We start from the raw sequence: 17,939 nt of genomic DNA on the forward strand, positions 1-17,939 counted from the left end.
ATGCACCTGTTGCTGTTAGTGAATCTCAATGGCAGACGCAGGATTCTGTGGCTTGAGCCCACCTCTACAAGAAAATATGATATAAGGACTGAATTTCAAATGACTTAACAACCAGAGTTAATACTTAAGAAGTTTTGGAAAGCCACAAATACAAGTCTCTGGCACTCGAGGCAAAACAGCTCTCAGTCTGCCAAAGTTCTTCTATGATTGACAGCAGCTCAAACTTTCTTTTCTACACTGCTAAAAACAATGCTGCAGGTAAATGCAAAGCTCTATGGGGCGCCGCTTGTAAAGTTGTGCATACTGAAAATAACAGCAACAATTCTCCACACGTCATAACAATGTAGAGGGAATTTTTAAAAGTCACTTTTTTCACATTTAGAGGAATATTTATGATCTTCTTCACATTTAATTTTGTTTTGAAAAATATGTTAAGTTAAAATTTTGTTAAATCCAAATGCTAAATATAAATGTTAAATATAAATGTAAAATATAAATATAAATATACATTTTCAACGATAAATCTAAATGTTAAATCTAAATGTTAAATATAAATATAAATGTTAAATGATAAATATAAATGTTCATCGATAAATCTAAATTTTAAATATAAATGTTAAATATAAATATAAAAGTTCAACGATAAATCTAAATTTTAAACATAAATGTTGAATATAAATGTTAAATATAAATATAAATGTTAAATATTAATATTAAATGTTAAATATAAATATAAATGTTAAATATACATGTTAAAAATAATATTAAGTATAAATATAAGTGTTAAATATAAATATAAATATTAAATATAAATGTTAAATATAAGTGTTAAATGTTGCTCTGCGATCCTAAATATTTAGCTGATATGCAAATTCACACTACCGCTTTTCAGCTAAATATTTAGAATCGCCGAGCAACATTTAACATTTAGATTTAACATTTAACATTTAGATTTAACATTTAGATTTAACATTTAGATTTAGATTTAACATTTAGATTTAGATTTAACATTTAGATTTAGCAATTGGATTTAACAATGATTTTAACTTAATATATTTTTCACATCAAAATGAAACGTGAAGATCACAAATATTCCTCTAAATGGAATAAAAAAGTGACTTTTTGTACTCATTTTTATGACATTTTAGAGCTAAATGTGGAGAATTGTAGCTGTTATTTTCAGTGGGCACAACTTTACAAACGGCGCCCCATATAGCTACAACTAGTTTTTAAACTCCATACTGCATGATTTCAATCAGTCTATGAAAAGACTTAATATTTCTAAATATAAATAAACATAAATAAAAAATAGAACAAAGGAGATTGAAGCCCTTTTATGTGAAAAATGAATTTATTTATGATTTGCATGCAGACTGAAAAATGCCTTGCATATAAGAAATACATATTAAAAAGGCATATATATATGCATACACAACTGTACAGTATAATATATGTTTATATAAGGATTTGTCATTCACAGTAAACATGTTAATGCAACAATTTCATCTAACATTCATCAACTAAGACCCCCAAACACTTGTCCCATTTGACTTTGTGCTGGGACAAAATTCCTTGAAATGAGCAGATTGCTTTCTTGTCATGGTGACACATTATTCTGTCACCCATGAGGATGTATCTTTGGAAACTAGAATGATTTGTATTATAATTAATCAGGCATTTCTATGTAACTACACTACGCTTGGTCCATTAACCTACTTGAAGAAGCTTAGCTACTGTGCGACTATTTGTGGTTACCTGTAGGTACATTACTGTGCTGCTACTGAGTTGAAGGAGTTGGATGGGTTGATTACTGTAAACATCGTGGAACTATGTGCGCTTACACTGCTACTACACATTCAGAGGGGTTACACAAAATAATATGAAGATCTAATGTAACTCAAACTCTGGCACAACAACCTACCGCATGAAAGATTCCCATTTTTTTTATCCTGAAAAAAAAATGAAAATTTAACAAAGCCTTTAAAAAAAAAAAGAGGTTACATTTTCATTCATCATATTCAATCAACGGCCATTTTCCTCTGGCATCGCACAAAGTGTGGACATTTGCTCTTTTAATTTCAAACTGCTTGGTTCCAGGTTTGCAAATTGTTGAAATTGGAAACTCTGACAAATTGTTATCACTCCATCTCGTCTCAATTGATCATCAACCTTGAAGACAATGGTAGTGAAAATCTTAAGTTTAATTGGGCAATTGTAAGAGACTATAACAGTAATGTTTGATAACAACATGATTGAAAATGTGCACAATTATTTGCTACTAGCTTGTTTATTACCAGGGACGATTCTGGGATTGGATGTTTAGGAGAGCTGCCTGGCCATGCAAGATAAATTTCACTGTTTTGTACATTTTAATGCAATTTCATTCCCACATTTGTGAAAGAAAAGTATAACACTTTTTGGGAAAGTCTGTGACTAAACCATCAAATCTGATAAAGGTTATTTAAATGCTGAGCCACAGCAAGGGGATTGGAATCATAAAAGAAACATATGGTAACCCTAATTTCTGGGGAAGACAACTAATTTGATACAGCAGCTCCTCAACATATACATAAACAGTATGTATATTTCTGGAGAAAACAAGCCCCCTATAGTGAGTACCAAAAATACAAAAATTTGACATTGGAGTTATTTTTTGGACTTTCATTTGAAATGCAATGTACAACATATAAAACACTTTAACAGAAATTGACTTTTTCAATGTTTTCCTCTGCCTTTTTCCTTCTTGTCTGTATTATATAATTTGATAAGTTTTGCGTGCCACTATTCGGAGGAGCTGCTGTATTTTTGTTGTTCAATATTACGTTTCAACCAAGTACTGTGTGGTTTTGAAACTTTTCTAGCTTGTTAAAAAGGACATACAGTAAAAAAAAGAAATCTCTTAATTTATAGGGGTGCTAGGATTCAATTTAGGGTTGCTTTCGCACTCCCAAAAATGAGCTAGAAACTTCTATGTTTGTTACATTTTTTGTTTTAGCAACTTCTTTGTCAATGAATAGTGAAAATATCAGCCATTTATCTAGGTAAAGCATGTTTAATGATGTATGAGATTGGCTTGGCCTACTAACAGCTAAGTCAGGACAACTGATGTTCACATTTAGCATAATCCTAGCTAACATGAGGTCGGCTCAAAATGTATGCCTTTCCTGTAGTCATATAACCCTCTTAAGGAGTTATGTTAGCTAGGAAGTGTCTAATTTAAGGTAAAACAAAAAGGTAATTCAATATAAGCCAGGACAACTGATGTTAGCACATTTGTTTAACACTTTCTAAGCCGTGATGTTAGCTAAAAACTGGTTGAATGCTAGCTTTTGCAGTAGTCTGACTTTAGCTAACTGGTTATCAAACATGTTGTGCTCTCTTAGTATGATAATTGAAACATTAAGAAAACAAAAAGTATGTCTTTATGCTGACTGTGTTATCTTTGGGTTGGCTCTTATTGCCCATACAGAATTATTGAGCTGAGCATACCAGCTTTCTTTGTGTGACGGTTATCAAATCTCTTGTTTACCCTGAACTAAGGCCCAATGTCCCACCAGTTTCCAGAATCCATTGTTTTCAAAGTGCCCACCAGTTGAAACATAGTGAAATGGTAATGATTTGTCAGATTCCAATGATTCCAACAACAACTTGCAACCTCAAACACATTCACAAGTCTTGTAACAGCATTTTAGCTCCTCACCTTGAGCATGTTGGAGGGAAATGGCCGCCGTATGAATGTGGTGATGTATATACTTTGAGTGTTCATGTTGTGCACTGTAGATGAGGTAACGGCTGAGGTATGACTCTACTGCAAATGTCTCTGTCAAAAAAAAAGGTTGACCAAAAAAGTAGAGTGTGATCAAGTCTATGTAATTTCACATTTGTACTAGAAGAGCTTAAAAAAAAGTCACCTTTGCGGTTACATTTAATACTGAATCTCTGCTTGCAAACTTAAAAAAAGGCAATATGGTTTATAAGTTGTGCTCAAACAAATCTGAACTGATACCTGCAGCAGGGGAACAGATGGACCCTGTTGGATCCCATCAGAACAACAGAATGCTAAAAGATGCGTGCGGAAAGAGCATCTGGATTACAGTTATCAGTCGTCCAAACCACAGAAGGCAAGGGGGGTTGGAGAGGGGTGAGGAAGTGGAAGTGGAAGTAAGGTAGAGGCTGCGGCGAGTTTTGGCAGTCAGAATACTAGGACTGTGAATTCAGAGCAAGGGAGGTTTAGAGATGCGTGGCTGCATTCACCCAAGCACAAGAAGCCCAGGTTTGCAAGCAACTGGAGAAGCCTTTAGTGAGTAGGGTGGGATGGGGTGGACTGGGGGACATAATATTGGAGCACAATGCGCCCTGATGATGGAGGACAGGAAGGGAGTCAGTGTTTGACATGGTCAGTTTAGAGCTTCACTGTTCGGGTGAAATTGGCTTGTGTTGGCGAGGGTTTTCCTGACTGTGTGTTGCTTCTTATGACAATGACACTATCCTTTGTCTTTGGAATATTCCTTCTACAGATCCATATTAGGATACTATTTTCACAGCAAACCACAAGGGCAAAGAACATTTTTAGGATCCTCCAAGATCAGAAAGGCAAGATTAGGGGCCCAGCTTTGGACAACAGACACTTCCACTAACAACTCACCTTATACTCAGTTTAACTATTCAATCCTCCTTCTTCCCTTTCCTTTGTTTGTTAGGCTGCCAGAAGGCACTCCCCTCTTTGTCTCGACTCCATCTTGCAGCTGTTACAGCAAATGTGGGACAACTCGTTTGGCACACTTGAAGCCCCCCCCCCCATCCCCCCCGAGTGTGGGATCGTGGTGTGGTGCAAGGGTTAAGCTGTCTATCTCAGCACAAGGACGATCTTAACAGGTAAAAAACACACACATTTCATTCAGAGCACATATGCAGCCAAGTCCAGCTGATCCCAGTTTTAGAAAACTAGAGCTGCCGTACCAGAAAAGTCCTATAGGAACCCTGAGATTGGTGAGAATCTACAGGTTAGACTGGCCTCATACCTAGGCCTATCTTATAGGATGTTTCTGATTGGCAATGGGCTGAGGGACCCAAAGGTAAGGAAAGTGTTTGAGGCTGATTGACAACCCAAGATGTAGGATTTTGGGAACAGGAGTTAAAATCTCTTCCGCAGCCATGCAGAACAAACCCAGCATTCAAGACCTTTCGCAAAGCAATTCGTCCAACTTGGAAGTCTCTCTGTCAAGTTACTAATTCTGGTTGCACTGTCCATTGGCGCCTCTCTGGTAACAAAGGAGGGTGGGGAGGTTGGGGTCAGGTGGGTAGGTTCTGGGTAGCTGAGTCCGAGCCAGAGCCACAAACCCAGATCCAAAGTGGCAACGGCGGTTGCGGCGGAAGAAAGCGCTGTGTGTGGGTGAACGGCGGAAAGTAGAGGCGCATGGGCACAGTAGGGTGGGAGTTGAGAAGGAAGGGAGAAAGGAAGGGGAGGGAGGGGGAGTTGTAAGGGCGGCGAGTACGGCGGTGAAGAGGAGTTGACTAGCGGGCAAGGGGAGGGGGAAGGGTTGGGCCGCATGTGCCAAGCCTCACCAATCAATAAATCACCACCCAAGAATAACTCAGACATCCATGCTCTCTGACTAACACACACAAACACACACTATTCTTTATTCACTTGCTCAGACACTAGCCGGGACAGAAAGGACACAGTCAGTCGCCTTGAATGCTGATGTGAGACAGGACTCAGTCTTGTGGAAAGGGTCCTAACAGCACTCCAGCCTCCCCACCCCGCCCCGCCACCCCCACCGATGGCACTGCCATTGCAGCAGAAGAGTTACGGATCGGAAAGAAAAAGGGGAGGTGGCGATGGCGGAGGAGAGGAGGGGGTGGGAAGTGTATTGTCAAGGCACAGTCAAAGGGAGGTGCGGCAGGGTGGGGGAGAGGAGAGGTCAGTGCTTTTGGTTTTGGTTTCGTTTGTTCATTTACCTTGGTGGTGAAGAGACAGAGAACAAGTTCCCGCTGTGGTGGCGTCGTGCTAAAAGTCCTCCCCATGGCTCACGCCGTTAGCTCACGCACGGCTGCACACTGGCCGTTCCAGGTGGCATGGTGACCTAATTCAGTTGAGATAGTTAGTTCAGAGCTGGACTGTCGCCGGGGATAGTTTTTTTTTTTTTCTTGAGCGGCAAAGTTACAGATTATCAGACATGCAGGTTTTGAGAGTAGAGTGAACACAGAGACAAACGGAGGGGGGAGATTTTGGTGCAGCAGGGAGAGACCAGACCAGACCAGACGCACACCCATCAACCCCAGGAACAGGACTGCTCCACAGATCAAAATGCACCCAGGCCATTCTATCTGTGTGCCTCTCCCCAGCTCTCAATGTTTCACAGTGTGTGTATCACACTTTCTGTATGAAATGTTTAGGACAATACCCAATGTTTTGAGCCCAAATTGAATACTGATTTTGTCAAGTGCAAACCTCTCCCATTAGTTTTGGTTTGCACCCCAGTTTGAGAGGCTGGAGAGAGATAGGAGCACCAACCCGCACTTACCCTGACCAAAGAGAGCAAAGCTGGGCCAGCATCTACACCTGTCTCCCCCTGGGTCCCCAGTCAAATGGGTCTGGTGGTCATTTTACACAAGAGAAACAGAGAAACATAAACAAGAAGGGGAAATGTCCAAACCCTTTGCTGTTTTTTTGCCACAGTAGTCAGCCAAACATTCTTTATTATAATAATGATTATAGAATACATATTCTCAATAAAAAGCATGCCGATTTTTACTTTCTTTTTTTGTCTTTTACTAAAAAAAAAAAAAAAAAAAAAAAAAAGGCAAAATTAAAATATTCATCTAAAAAATACGGTCTTAAACATGGCAAACAAGACATTTCGCAAACCACAGAAGTCTACTAAGGATGCAACTGGTATGTGTCTGTATATACAACACAGAAAGATTACACTGTGAGATGCAAAAATCACTTAACCACTAAAAACCACACAGGGGAGCGGGGAGGGTGAAACAGCGAGGCAGTAAGGTGATTTCAGAGGGTATGACTGTGTGTGCATCAGACTGCTCTCAAAAGGTAGTTGCCAAAAAATTCCAAGTGACTGTTTTAAATGATTGGAGAACCAAATGTGTGGAATTAGGGCCTGTGTCCACTAACTGCATTCTTTGCCCTGGCAGCACCGATTTTCTATCCAAAATTGAAGCAGTGTGTTCAGTGCTCAGGAAACTGCACCAGCGTTTTTTTTGTCGCTGCACTTTCAGTTGAAAATAGTTCAACTTTTGAATCAAAGCCACACTCATCAGTGTCACTTCTCCATCTCCTACCCATCCAAACTTAGAAAGGGTGTGACTCCTCATGTCAGTTTGTCAACAACAATTTCCAGGTGTTGAGCTGCTTCCAGTTTCTGTCTTCTATCTAACATTTCTTTGTAAAATGCCATTGAATGAAAGCAAATATGAAGCTTATAGAGCATTTTCAAACACTTCACTGCCACTACTAACTGGAAGTGCATCTAGCAACAAGGACGGCTGGTGAGTCGGCTGTAAAATTGAGGTCATGGGTGCTACCAGCGCAACAAAACTGGGCTCATGGACACAGACCCTTAATCGCTCAAGGCAAGTTCAAGAAAGTCAGAATCACATCTGTACTTGCGAGGTAACCCACCTACTAAAACGTCACTTGCATAGTTTTGCAATTACAGTCTGAAGCTAGTCCGGTATTTGGAAAAAGTAGGAAAAGTTGGGCAACTAGAAGACACTACCCCATCTCTCACTTCATTGGTGCTATCACTGTCGTTTCTGCTTATAACCAGCGGCTAATTACGAACCCGTGAGGCTCAGTTTGTGGCTTTTCAAAAACACTATGATATGAAAAATATCTAACGTGTGTGCAAGTCCACGAGAAAGCTTTACTGCTTCTAGCCCTGTGGATGCTAAGCTCCATTCGGCCACCGTAACCCCTTTCCCTCCCCTCCCACCTCCCCCCTTGAAATGATTAAAAAAGTCAAAAGCACTTAAAAATGGGAGACCCCCTCCTCGTAATGCACTTCACTCAAAGCTTAAAGGCACATAGTTTAAGCCTATCACATATCATGATTCCACGTAGGATGCAGTGTAAAGATCATCTGTAAACAGCTCGTTCAGTAGTCACACATGGGTTTTGTTTCATTACAATTCATTACACCCCAGTTTGACTTGTATAACATTAAGATAACACGAAAACAAACGGAACACATAAAATATCTTCTAAAACAAGGCCTCTGAATATGTAGGAGGACTTCATATGGAATATCTACAAAAGTCATTCACGCCAAAATCTGGCTCCGCCCTCCCTTAAACTGCTGACCCTGTTCCTTCACAAGGTGCATGAAATAAACTCATGACTGGTCTAAAAAGTGTGAAACAAGAGTTCACTGAAATTAACTGTCAGAGGTAGGCAGCTGTAGTTAGAAAGAGAGATGAGGCAGTGTCTTCAAGTGTTGTCGTTAAGAGTACAGGGGGGGAATGGGGTCAAGGAGAGATCCGAACATACAATACAGTACGTATAATGTGTGCTTTAAGTTTTTTTTTACTCAGCAAGGCGCAGTCTTAGCTGCTGCGTTTGTGCGCTGCAAGGTCAGAAGCCCGCACTCTCTTTTGCACTCGCTCACACACACACTACATCCACGTCACGTTCAAGACAAACACCCCCTCAAAGAACAAGAAACCTTGGTTCTGTTTGACACAAAGCAATGCAGCCAGTACACAATATGTGTTATCTCATTTCACATCTGATTACATTACATTTGAAACTCTTCAAAATAAGGCAAAAAAGGTTTTAAATTAGCTGCCCTAACTGATCATCTAGGCCTAAGGAGAATGGCTAACAGGTTCAGAAACCAGCATCTTCTATTGTCGATTTGGCCGTAGAAAATCATAACTGGGTTGCAGAAATAAAGGCATATGAAACGACTGACTGGGTCAGTCTAATACTGGCACAAGTGTGAGACTGGCACAATAAAAAAGTAAAACTGAGATGCACAAAGAATGCCCGTTCAACAGATGAGGAACTCCCTTTCATGGCTGCACTGTGTGTATGAAAACAGGACCAAGGTCAGCTGATCAAGTCCCTCACAAAGCAGGTTAATAAACTGAGAAGCCCCCAGTTTCAGACCCTACCCCACACACTCGTTCACACACACATACAGCTGTTGTAAGGTGATCAAGTTTGGGGTGGAAGAGGAGAAGTGGGGTTGGGGATCAGGGCAAAGAGGGAGAGGTGGGGGGGGGGCAGAGAGTTGTGTGCGACTATCGGAAGGGGGGCTCAGGCGTGTGAAGGGAGAGTTCGGGGCGGCGGAGGATGGCCTCCTTGCGCGTGGGCGGCGGCAACGGCGGCTCATACACCCTGGGCGCAGCCATGGCGGCTGCCACTGCCGCAGCGGTGGGGACCACTGGCCTGAGGGAGTCCATGGTGACAGGCTGAGCAGACATCGTAGGTACGGCAGGGACTGCTGACACCCCTTGCATGCTTGCGATGGCCGTCATTGCGCTGGGTGGTGGGTAGGCATACTGGAACTGTGGATACTGCTGCAGCTGTTGGTAGTACTCAGCGTAGTACCTGAGAGAGTGGAAAGAGGGGGATACAGAGATAGGGGTCAAGGTAGGGAGAGGAAGGTTAAAATAGGAGGAAGGACAGCAAAGGAATTAATTGGGGTTAGATGCAAAACATCCAGGGTCACAGAAGTATGAGCAAACTGGTAGTATGGAAAATAGAAGCGTTAAGCAATCTTGAGAAATGTGCTCATGAAAGCAAAACTGACGCATAGAAAAGCTCAACTGTTTCAGGGAAGGAGTGAGAAGCTGAGGAGCTGGTGGTCTAGAGATTCATATCCCATCCTACCTGGCCATGGGGTCCTCTGCAGCCTCCGCTGCCTCTTCTGCTGCCCGACCAGCTGGCGTGGGGAGCAGGGGTCGCCGCGGCTTGGCTCTCTGGTACATGAAAGGCTTCATCACTGGGTCTGGTAGCAGAGGAACTGACCTCCGCAGGGGACTACGATCCCTCTCACCAGACTTTGCCGCAGCCGCTGCCGCCGCTGCTGCTGCAACCACTGACTGCTGCTCGGCAACAACGTGCTGGCCCTGGGCAAAGTAATGTGCCTGCCTGGCTGCCTCAAAGAGGGCTGTGGTAGGGTCAGCTGCTCCCATGGCGCTTATATGAGCGTAGGCTGGTGTGGCAGCACCATAAATCGCTGGAGATACAGTGTAGGCTGGGTTGACTGCAGCCGCTGCGGTTGGCATTTCTAGCCCAGGAGCAGCAGCCAGGTACACCTGGGGGTTGCCCACAGTAGGGGCGTAAACCGGAGTAGAGTAAGCAGCAGCTGCTGCGGCTGCAGCAGCTTGTGCAGGCGTTGCAGCCATCTGGCCGTAGATGTTGGGAGTCATCGAGCTGTACATTTGGGTGGCCCCTGAAGTAAGAGCTGCCTGATTGGCCACAGTTCCATAAAGCTGACTGGCAACGTTGGCACCATAAACCTGGCTGGCAAGGGCACCATAAACAGCTGGATTCACCGGGTTCCCATCAGTGCGTGTGCCTGTGGTGATCCCAGTGAGGGCTGCGTAGGTGGGGTCAAAGGTGGAGGTGTTGTAGACTGAATTGTGCACGCTTTGTTGTACCTGGAGGGGCAGGCCGGCGGCTGCAGCTGCAGCGGCTGCCAGGACTGCTGCCTGACTCTGGTACTGCTCAAGAGACGGCTTCCCTACAGGGCACTCTCCAGCATAGTGGCCCTGCTTTCCACAGTTAACACAGGGGATTTTTCCTGTCGGTGCTTGCTTGCTGGGCTGGACCTTAGACAGCTCTACAGAGAGAGGACGGCCCTTAAACGAGGTGCCATGCAATGCCTCGATGGCCTGAAGCGCGTCTTCCTTGTTTTCCATGTGGACAAAGGCGTAACCTGCGGAAGAGGAATGCCTGGCTGTCATTGAGCACAGGGACAACAATTAGGATCACAGTGGCAACGCCACATGAACTTATTACTTCTACCAGATATATGAATTGTGCCAATAGAAAGTGCTTTGTCCAACTTTACGTCAAGTATGTTGGAGCTAAAAACTGTAGCAAGGTGTCAAAAGGTGTTTTTACAGAGTCTACTTGAACAGTTTGAGTATCACATGTACTCAAAATATCTTGGTATCTCAACAGTTGAAATAAGACTAGCAGCTACAATGTCTTACCTGACTTTACTCAAACATTGCTTCATATTTTAAGTGTATCTTACTCAGCCGAAGTGATATAGGACTGGCAGCATTTTTAAACAGGAAAAACATTTCGTGTGATATCACTCACCTTTGACTTTGTCGCACTCGAGAACTTTCCCAAACGTCTGGAACAGCTGCTGTAGGTCTTCAGTGGTGCACATCCCACTCAAATTACCCACAAACACCTTAGTGGAGTGCAACGGCCGTCCCCTCGACTCCTCAACTACCAAATTTCGTCCACGAAACTCCCGTCCGTTGAGTTCCCGGATGGCACGCTCGGCTGCACCCTCGCCCTGCAGGTGCACGAAGGCGAACTGCCGCAGCACGCTGCAGCTGACCACCTGACCATAGGGTTCGAAGATGGCTGATAGCTCTTCCTGGGTGGTGTCCAACGCCAGGTTGCCCACGAAGAGCTTCACTGTGTTGCTCTTGTCCATGGCGCTGCAGAGGGACAAAGAAGGGATGCACTTAAGTGTGGTTGGAGATAAGTGAGGGGTATTAACTTGCACAGTACCGTCGCTATCAGCTGCCACAGATTTAACAACTACTCAGCAGGTCTAAAGCCACACCTTTGGCTCTACTGTAGTTACACCAGGAGGAGGAAGTACTTGAGTGCAATTGTCTGAATACAGGGCTGGACTGCAGTACACAGGGATAACGCTGACCCTGCAATTTAGTTTCTTCTTCAGGGAGGGAGTGCGGCTGACTATGGATTCGGATAACTTACACAAGGCGTGCTACACTTCCGTTTGAAACTTGTTTATCACCCAGAGATAACACGGCTTAAGATTCAAAAGTTAAGATTCAAGAAACGATCCAGCCTCCCGCAAGCTTCAAAACTGGCAGCAACAAGACTTCTTCGTGCATGAATATGCTGCCACAAAGATTTACAGTCAAATATCACAACTCAGAAACCACATGAGCCGACTCACATTTGCGTGTATGTACGCTGACCACGGTTTTCAGATAAACTCTAAATTTCCCTACTGGAGCTAAGATAAAAAAAAGCAGATCTGAAAGACACAGCGAAATGATTTCAACATGGAGCTGAGGCAGTTTGAAGGAAGATGCCGTTCTCTCTGAAGCCCAGGCTGTGATTACTGGAGCAGCTATGACTCACACTCATTCACAGCAGACAGATGGGGGGGGGGAGGAGAATTCTACATCTTAATGCTGACATGGAAGGAGTGTTTGAACTCACATTGCATTTTTGTTTGGGAAGATACACATTTTTCTGTTAAAAAAAAAAGCTGCTTTACTTCACTTATTCCCTCTACACATGCTCTTTTAAAAGTACAGGTAAAACTTAAGTGTCTCAACAGGTTAGGCAACACCTTTCCCTCTTCTTCAACAACCTTTATGGCCGGCTGTAAATCAAAGGGCAAAGTGGAACATGACACCAGGCATTTCTATTTTTTGGTTCAGGCTCCAGCCCGCCAGCTGCTGTTTGCTGATCTTCACCTCTTCTTCCTCTTCCTCCTCCTGCTGCTGTTGCACCTCATAAAAAAAAACACGTTTTAAAAAGAGATGCAGGTTTCTCTGCTGTAGCCTACACATGTGAGTGACTGTAACCCCCTTGTTGCATATGGCTGCTGCATGAACAGTGGGTTCATTTAAGGCATATCCAGGGGGAAGCTGGTTTTCTGATGACGCAGCACGAGGCTGAGTCAACACATTTCCAAGCTCGGGTCATTGGAAGGCGGAAAAATCGCCAAAAGCAACAATAGAAGTTGTTTGGATGAGCCAGGCGGGTTAGAGTCATTGTGTAGGATTGGTGGGAGAAAAAAAATTGTGAATGGCGAGAGGGGATGTTGGTTTCGCTGTGGTGTTGAAAAGCAAAACAAGTCACAAGGCTAAAAACATGGAAACAAACATGATTTAACAAAATAAAAGCCCCAGTTTTACGCATAGGTTTTACGCGCTGTTAATGATACTCGCAACACAAACAACTGGATCTCAATGGGGGGATCGATACAGTGCAAAGGCAGACAATCACATTTCTCAGTACAGGAATGGACACAGTGTAACACCGAGAGACTCCCGTGCAACAACACGGTGTAATAGTCTTTGTTTGCAGCAGCAGACAACCCGAAAACACACGCGCGTCAACACGGATCCGATATAATTACCTCCCATGCGGCTCATATGACAAGAATTCTGCAGAAAAAGCGATTAAATAAAAGGATCTACCATCTTACCTAGGCGGTGCTGTGTTTCAAAATGGTAGCGCCTGCTTCCGTTTGCATGACGGGCATACTGAGGCTGCAGAGGGGGAGAGAGAGAGAGAGAGAGTGAGAGAGAGGAGGGGGGAGGAGGGGCTGCTGCTGTTGCTGCTGCTGCTGCTGCTGCCAGAGGATGCTGAATCCTCACAATAAAAAAAAAAAGAAACACACACAAGAGCACAGAGTACACGCACACAAGGCCAGTGTGAGGCCGGTTTTGATTTATAAGAGCCACTACAAAGAGTGGAGTCTGCCTCAGCGCTGCAGGGTTCTGCTCCAGAGGGACAGCAAACCAAAGAGAAAGAGAACCATTAGAGGTGATTATGTGCTGGGAGAAAAATTACACATTTAGTTAAACCTCAGAGGAGAGATGTGGAGCTGAATCAAGCTGATGTAGGTTTTTAATAGAGAGTAAGTTGGATTTATATGTTGAAAGAGCGAGGGGAAATAATGTTGATAGTCATTTAAAGATACAGTATGTAGAAAAGACTGCAGTTCCTTGAGTGTCCACTTGAGACTGGCTCCAGAAGAACAGAAACCACATACACACCCATTCAAAAAAGTCTGGATAGCTCATTTCTCGATAGGCACACACTGTACAGGGGGTGGATTTTTTCATAATGTGGCAATTTGGAAGATATTAAGATTATGAGTCTTCCAATGAGAGGCACAGCTGACTTGATTGGCAGGCGGGAACACTGTAGCTGTTGGCTAGGAGGATCAAAGCCCGCCTCTTTACGTCACAATCGCTCGACAGCAGCAATATGGCTGCCGCCGATTGGCCTCAAAACAGCGCTTCAGAAACAAATGGGTGACGTCACGGATACTACATCCATATTTTATACAGTCTATGGTTGAACCAGGGTTGGGAAATGAGTGAGGAAAATGTTGATGGTGAATTAAAGGTACAGTTTGTAGAAAAGGGAGTATTTAGCAAGCGACAACCTCCAGCCACGAGATTACAAGCGCTAAAAACTGCAGTTCCTCAAGTGTCCACTTGAGACTGGCTCCGGAAGTACCAGAAACCACATACACACCAATTCAAAAAAGCCGATCTTTACAGCAGAAATAAACATGTTTACAGCCTGGTACAAAAACGAGTGTAGTCTGGATAGCTCATTTCTCAATCGGCACACACTGCACTGTAGGGTGGATTTTTCCATTGCTGACTTGATTGACAGGCGGGAACACGGTAGCTGTTGACAAGGAGGCTCAAAGCCCGCCTCTTTACCTCGACAGACGTTAGGTTGACTTCAGCATTTCCAATATGGCTCCCACTGACGATAAGCTTTAAAATAGTGCTTCAGAAACAGATGGGTGACATCACGGATAATACCTTCATTATTTGCACAGTCTATGGTATTTAGCGATAACATTCAGATCCTAGATTGAAACAGTCCCCTGCTCACTCCTCCTGTTGGGGAAGTGATGGTGGCCTTTAAGGACAAGAAGCTCCTGTGATGCATAATGGATATGATCCTCTATTTGTCAAGATTTGAACATCAAAAAGTTGAATTCTTTTGAAACAACCCCTCTCTTCTTCATCATCATGAGTGCATTTTGCTGGGCCTCTCACGAAATATAAAAACACATGTGCTACTAGTTTGTCCGTTCCATGCTACTGTAGAAACACAACGATGCAAGATGGTGGGCTCCATGGACGGGGAGCCATTCTTTGTAGAAAAGTTAACAAAAACAAAACCATTTTTATATGAAGTTGGGGATGCACTAATTAAACACACTTATGAATATGTGTGTTCCATATCTACCAAGTCTGTTCTACTAAATTATGCTAAATTCCACACACTGTACCTTTAATAACACATGACATCAAACACATCAAAGTACATTATTTCTGATCCTCTGATCCTCTTATGCATCAATTAACAAATTACAAAATAAATCCACATTTCAAATCAGTAAGGTGAATAGCATTTAGCTGGAGCACATAAGCACATAAGTGATGTGTCATGATCAAAATCTGTCTCTGAGAGCCGATGCTTTGTAGTGAATCAGAAGAGCCGGCTCGCATCGAGAGAGAGCGGGCTCCCAGTCTTTTCCTTTAGCTGCTTAGCTCTCACAGTGTTCAGCCCCAGCTCTGCTCACAGCAGAACTTTGTTTTGATTGGTCAGCATGGCGGCCATGCGGCCAATCACATGTGAGAATATAGGATACAGGTGATGGAGGGGAGGCTGTGTATCATGGCTTCATCTGTTCCTTCCGAGAGAGTCTTCTTGAAGACAAATACTCGCTGAGAGGAGAAATCGGATCAGCCCATCCAAGCTGAGGGAGCTGATTTTTCTCAATGTCGACCTGCGGACATTAATAATGTTTGCTTGAGTTTGGTTCTGGTTCTGTTTGCTTGAGTTCGGTTCTGGTTCGGTTCTGGTCCAGTTCTGGTTAGGTTCTGGTTGCTTGAGTTCGGTTCTGGTTTGGTTCTGGTCCAGTTCTGGTTAGGTTCTGGTTGCTTGAGTTCGGTTCTGGTAAGATTCTGGTTCGGTTCTGGTTCGGTTCTGGTTATGTGTGCTTGAGTTCGGTTCTGGTTCGGTTCTTGTTCGGTTCTGGTTCGGTTCTGGATCGGTTCTGGTTGCTTGAATTCGGTTCTGGTTCGGTTCTGGTTCGATTCTAGTTCGGTTATGGTTCGGGTTCGGTTCTGGTTCGGTTCTGGTTCTGTGTGCTTGAGTTTGGTTCTGGTTCGGTTCTGGTTCGGTTCTGGTTCGGTTCTGGTTCTGTGTGCTTGAGTTCGGTTCTGGTTCTGGTTCGGTTCTGGTTTGGTTCTGGTTCTGGTTGCTTGAGTTTGGTTCTGGTTCAGTTCTGGTTAGATTCTAGTTCGGTTCTGGTTCTGGTTCAGTTCTGGTTCGGTTCTGGTTATGTGTGCTTGAGTTCGGATCTGGTTGGGTTCTGGTTCTGTGTGCTTGAGTTCGGTTCTGGTTCTGGTTTGTTTTTGGTTTTGTTCTGGATTGGTTCTGGATCGGTTCTGGTTCTGTTTGCTTGAGTTTGGTTCTGGTTCTGTTTGCATGAGTCTGGTTCTGGTTCTGTTTAAGTTTAGTTTTGGTTCTAACCCAACCCCAACCCTAACCCAAATCATAACCCTAACCCTAACCCTAACCCTAATCACAACCCTAACCCTAACCCTAATCACAACCCTAACCCTAACCCTAATCACAACCCTAACCCTAACCCTAATTCAAACCCTAACCCTAACCCTAATCACAACCCTAACCCTAACCCTAATTCAAACCCTAACCCTAACCCTAACCCTAATCATAACCCTAACCCTAACCCTAACCCTAACCCTAACCCTAATCACAACCCTAACCCTAATCATAACCCTAACCCTAATCACAACCCTAACCCTAACCCTAATCATAACCCTAACCCTAATCCTAACCCTAATTCAAACCCTAAACCCTAACCCTAACCCTAATCACAACCCTAACCCTAACCCTAACCCTAATTCAAACCCTAACCCTAATCGTAACCCTAACCCTAACCCTAATCATAACCCTAACCCTAATTCAAACCCTAACCCTAACCCTAACCCTAATCACAACCCTAACCCTAACCCTAATCATAACCCTAACCCTAACCCTAATCATAACCCTAACCCTAATCACAACCCTAACCCTAACCCTAATCATAACCCTAACCCTAATCCTAACCCTAATTCAAACCCTAAACCCTAACCCTAACCCTAATCACAACCCTAACCCTAACCCTAATTCAAACCCTAACCCTAATCGTAACCCTAACCCTAACCCTAAACCTAACCCTAATTCAAACCCTAACCCTAACTCTAACCCTAATCATAACCCTAACCCTGACCGTAACCCTAACCCTAACCCTAATCACAACCCTAACCCTAACCCTAATCATAACCCTAACCCTAATCATAACCCTAACCCTAACCCTAATCACAACCCTAGCCCTAACCCTAATCATAACCCTAACCCTAATCACAACCCTAACCCTAACCCTAATCACAACCCTAACCCTAACCCTAATCACAACCCTAACCCTAACCCTAATCCTAACCCTAACCCTAACCCTAATCATAACCCTAACCCTAACCCTAATCATAACCCTAACCCTAATCACAACCCTAACCCTAATCATAACCCTAACCCTAACCCTAAACATAACCCTAACCCTAATTCAAACCCTAACCCTAATCGTAACCCTAATCCTAACCCTAATAATAACCCTAACCCTAACCCTAATCACAACCCTAACCCTAACCCTAATCACAACCCTAACCCTAACCCTAATCCCAACCCTAACCCTAACCCTAACCCTAATCCTAACCCTAACCCTAATTCAAACCCTAACCCTAATCATAACCCTAACCCTAATCACAACCCTAACCCTAATCATAATCATAACCCTAACCCTAACCCTAATCCTAACCCTAACCCTAATCATAACCCTAACCCTAACCCTAATCACAACCCTAACCCTAACCCTAATCCTAACCCTAACCCTAATTCAAACCCTAACCCTAAT

The 17,939-nt window shown here is 43.5% G+C and overlaps 1 protein-coding gene across 5 annotated transcripts; it reads right to left on the minus strand.

The window, feature by feature from the left end:
• Nucleotides 1-1,342: 1,342 nt before the first annotated feature.
• rbm14b (RNA binding motif protein 14b) lies at nt 1,343-13,556 on the minus strand. 5 transcript variants are annotated; one of them, XM_034676527.1, is made up of 4 exons: nt 13,413-13,556; nt 11,303-11,655; nt 9,860-10,910; nt 1,343-9,577 (listed from the first exon to the last, which is right to left on the minus strand). In XM_034676527.1, exons 2-4 carry the CDS (start codon nt 11,649-11,651, stop codon nt 9,268-9,270), a joined length of 1,710 nt encoding a protein of 569 aa, XP_034532418.1. In that variant the 5' UTR covers nt 11,652-11,655; nt 13,413-13,556; the 3' UTR covers nt 1,343-9,267. The 5 variants fall into 5 exon arrangements, with proteins under 5 accessions (XP_034532418.1, XP_034532416.1, XP_034532415.1 ...); XM_034676525.1 differs by having other exon boundaries at nt 9,860-10,931; nt 13,413-13,545; XM_034676524.1 differs by lacking the exon at nt 13,413-13,556 and adding an exon at nt 12,676-13,153.
• Nucleotides 13,557-17,939: the final 4,383 nt, after the last annotated feature.

The sequence above is a fragment of the Notolabrus celidotus genome, chromosome 23 (assembly GCF_009762535.1).
Source record: "Notolabrus celidotus isolate fNotCel1 chromosome 23, fNotCel1.pri, whole genome shotgun sequence".
NCBI classification, from domain to species: Eukaryota; Metazoa; Chordata; class Actinopteri; order Labriformes; family Labridae; genus Notolabrus; species Notolabrus celidotus.

What these genes read in the sequence shown, in the direction of transcription:
- rbm14b (XM_034676523.1), bottom strand. Translation starts at nt 12,716, where the DNA reads ATGAGGTGCAACAGCAGCAGGAGGAGGAAGAGGAAGAAGAG. An exon ending in AGGAGGAAGAGGAAGAAGAG is followed by an intron (nt 11,656 to 12,675) that starts GTGAAGATCAGC and finishes GTCCCTCTGCAG; the next exon opens with CGCCATGGACAAGAGCAACA. An exon ending in GCAGAGGACCCCATGGCCAG is followed by an intron (nt 9,578 to 9,859) that starts GTAGGATGGGAT and finishes CCACTCTCTCAG; the next exon opens with GTACTACGCTGAGTACTACC.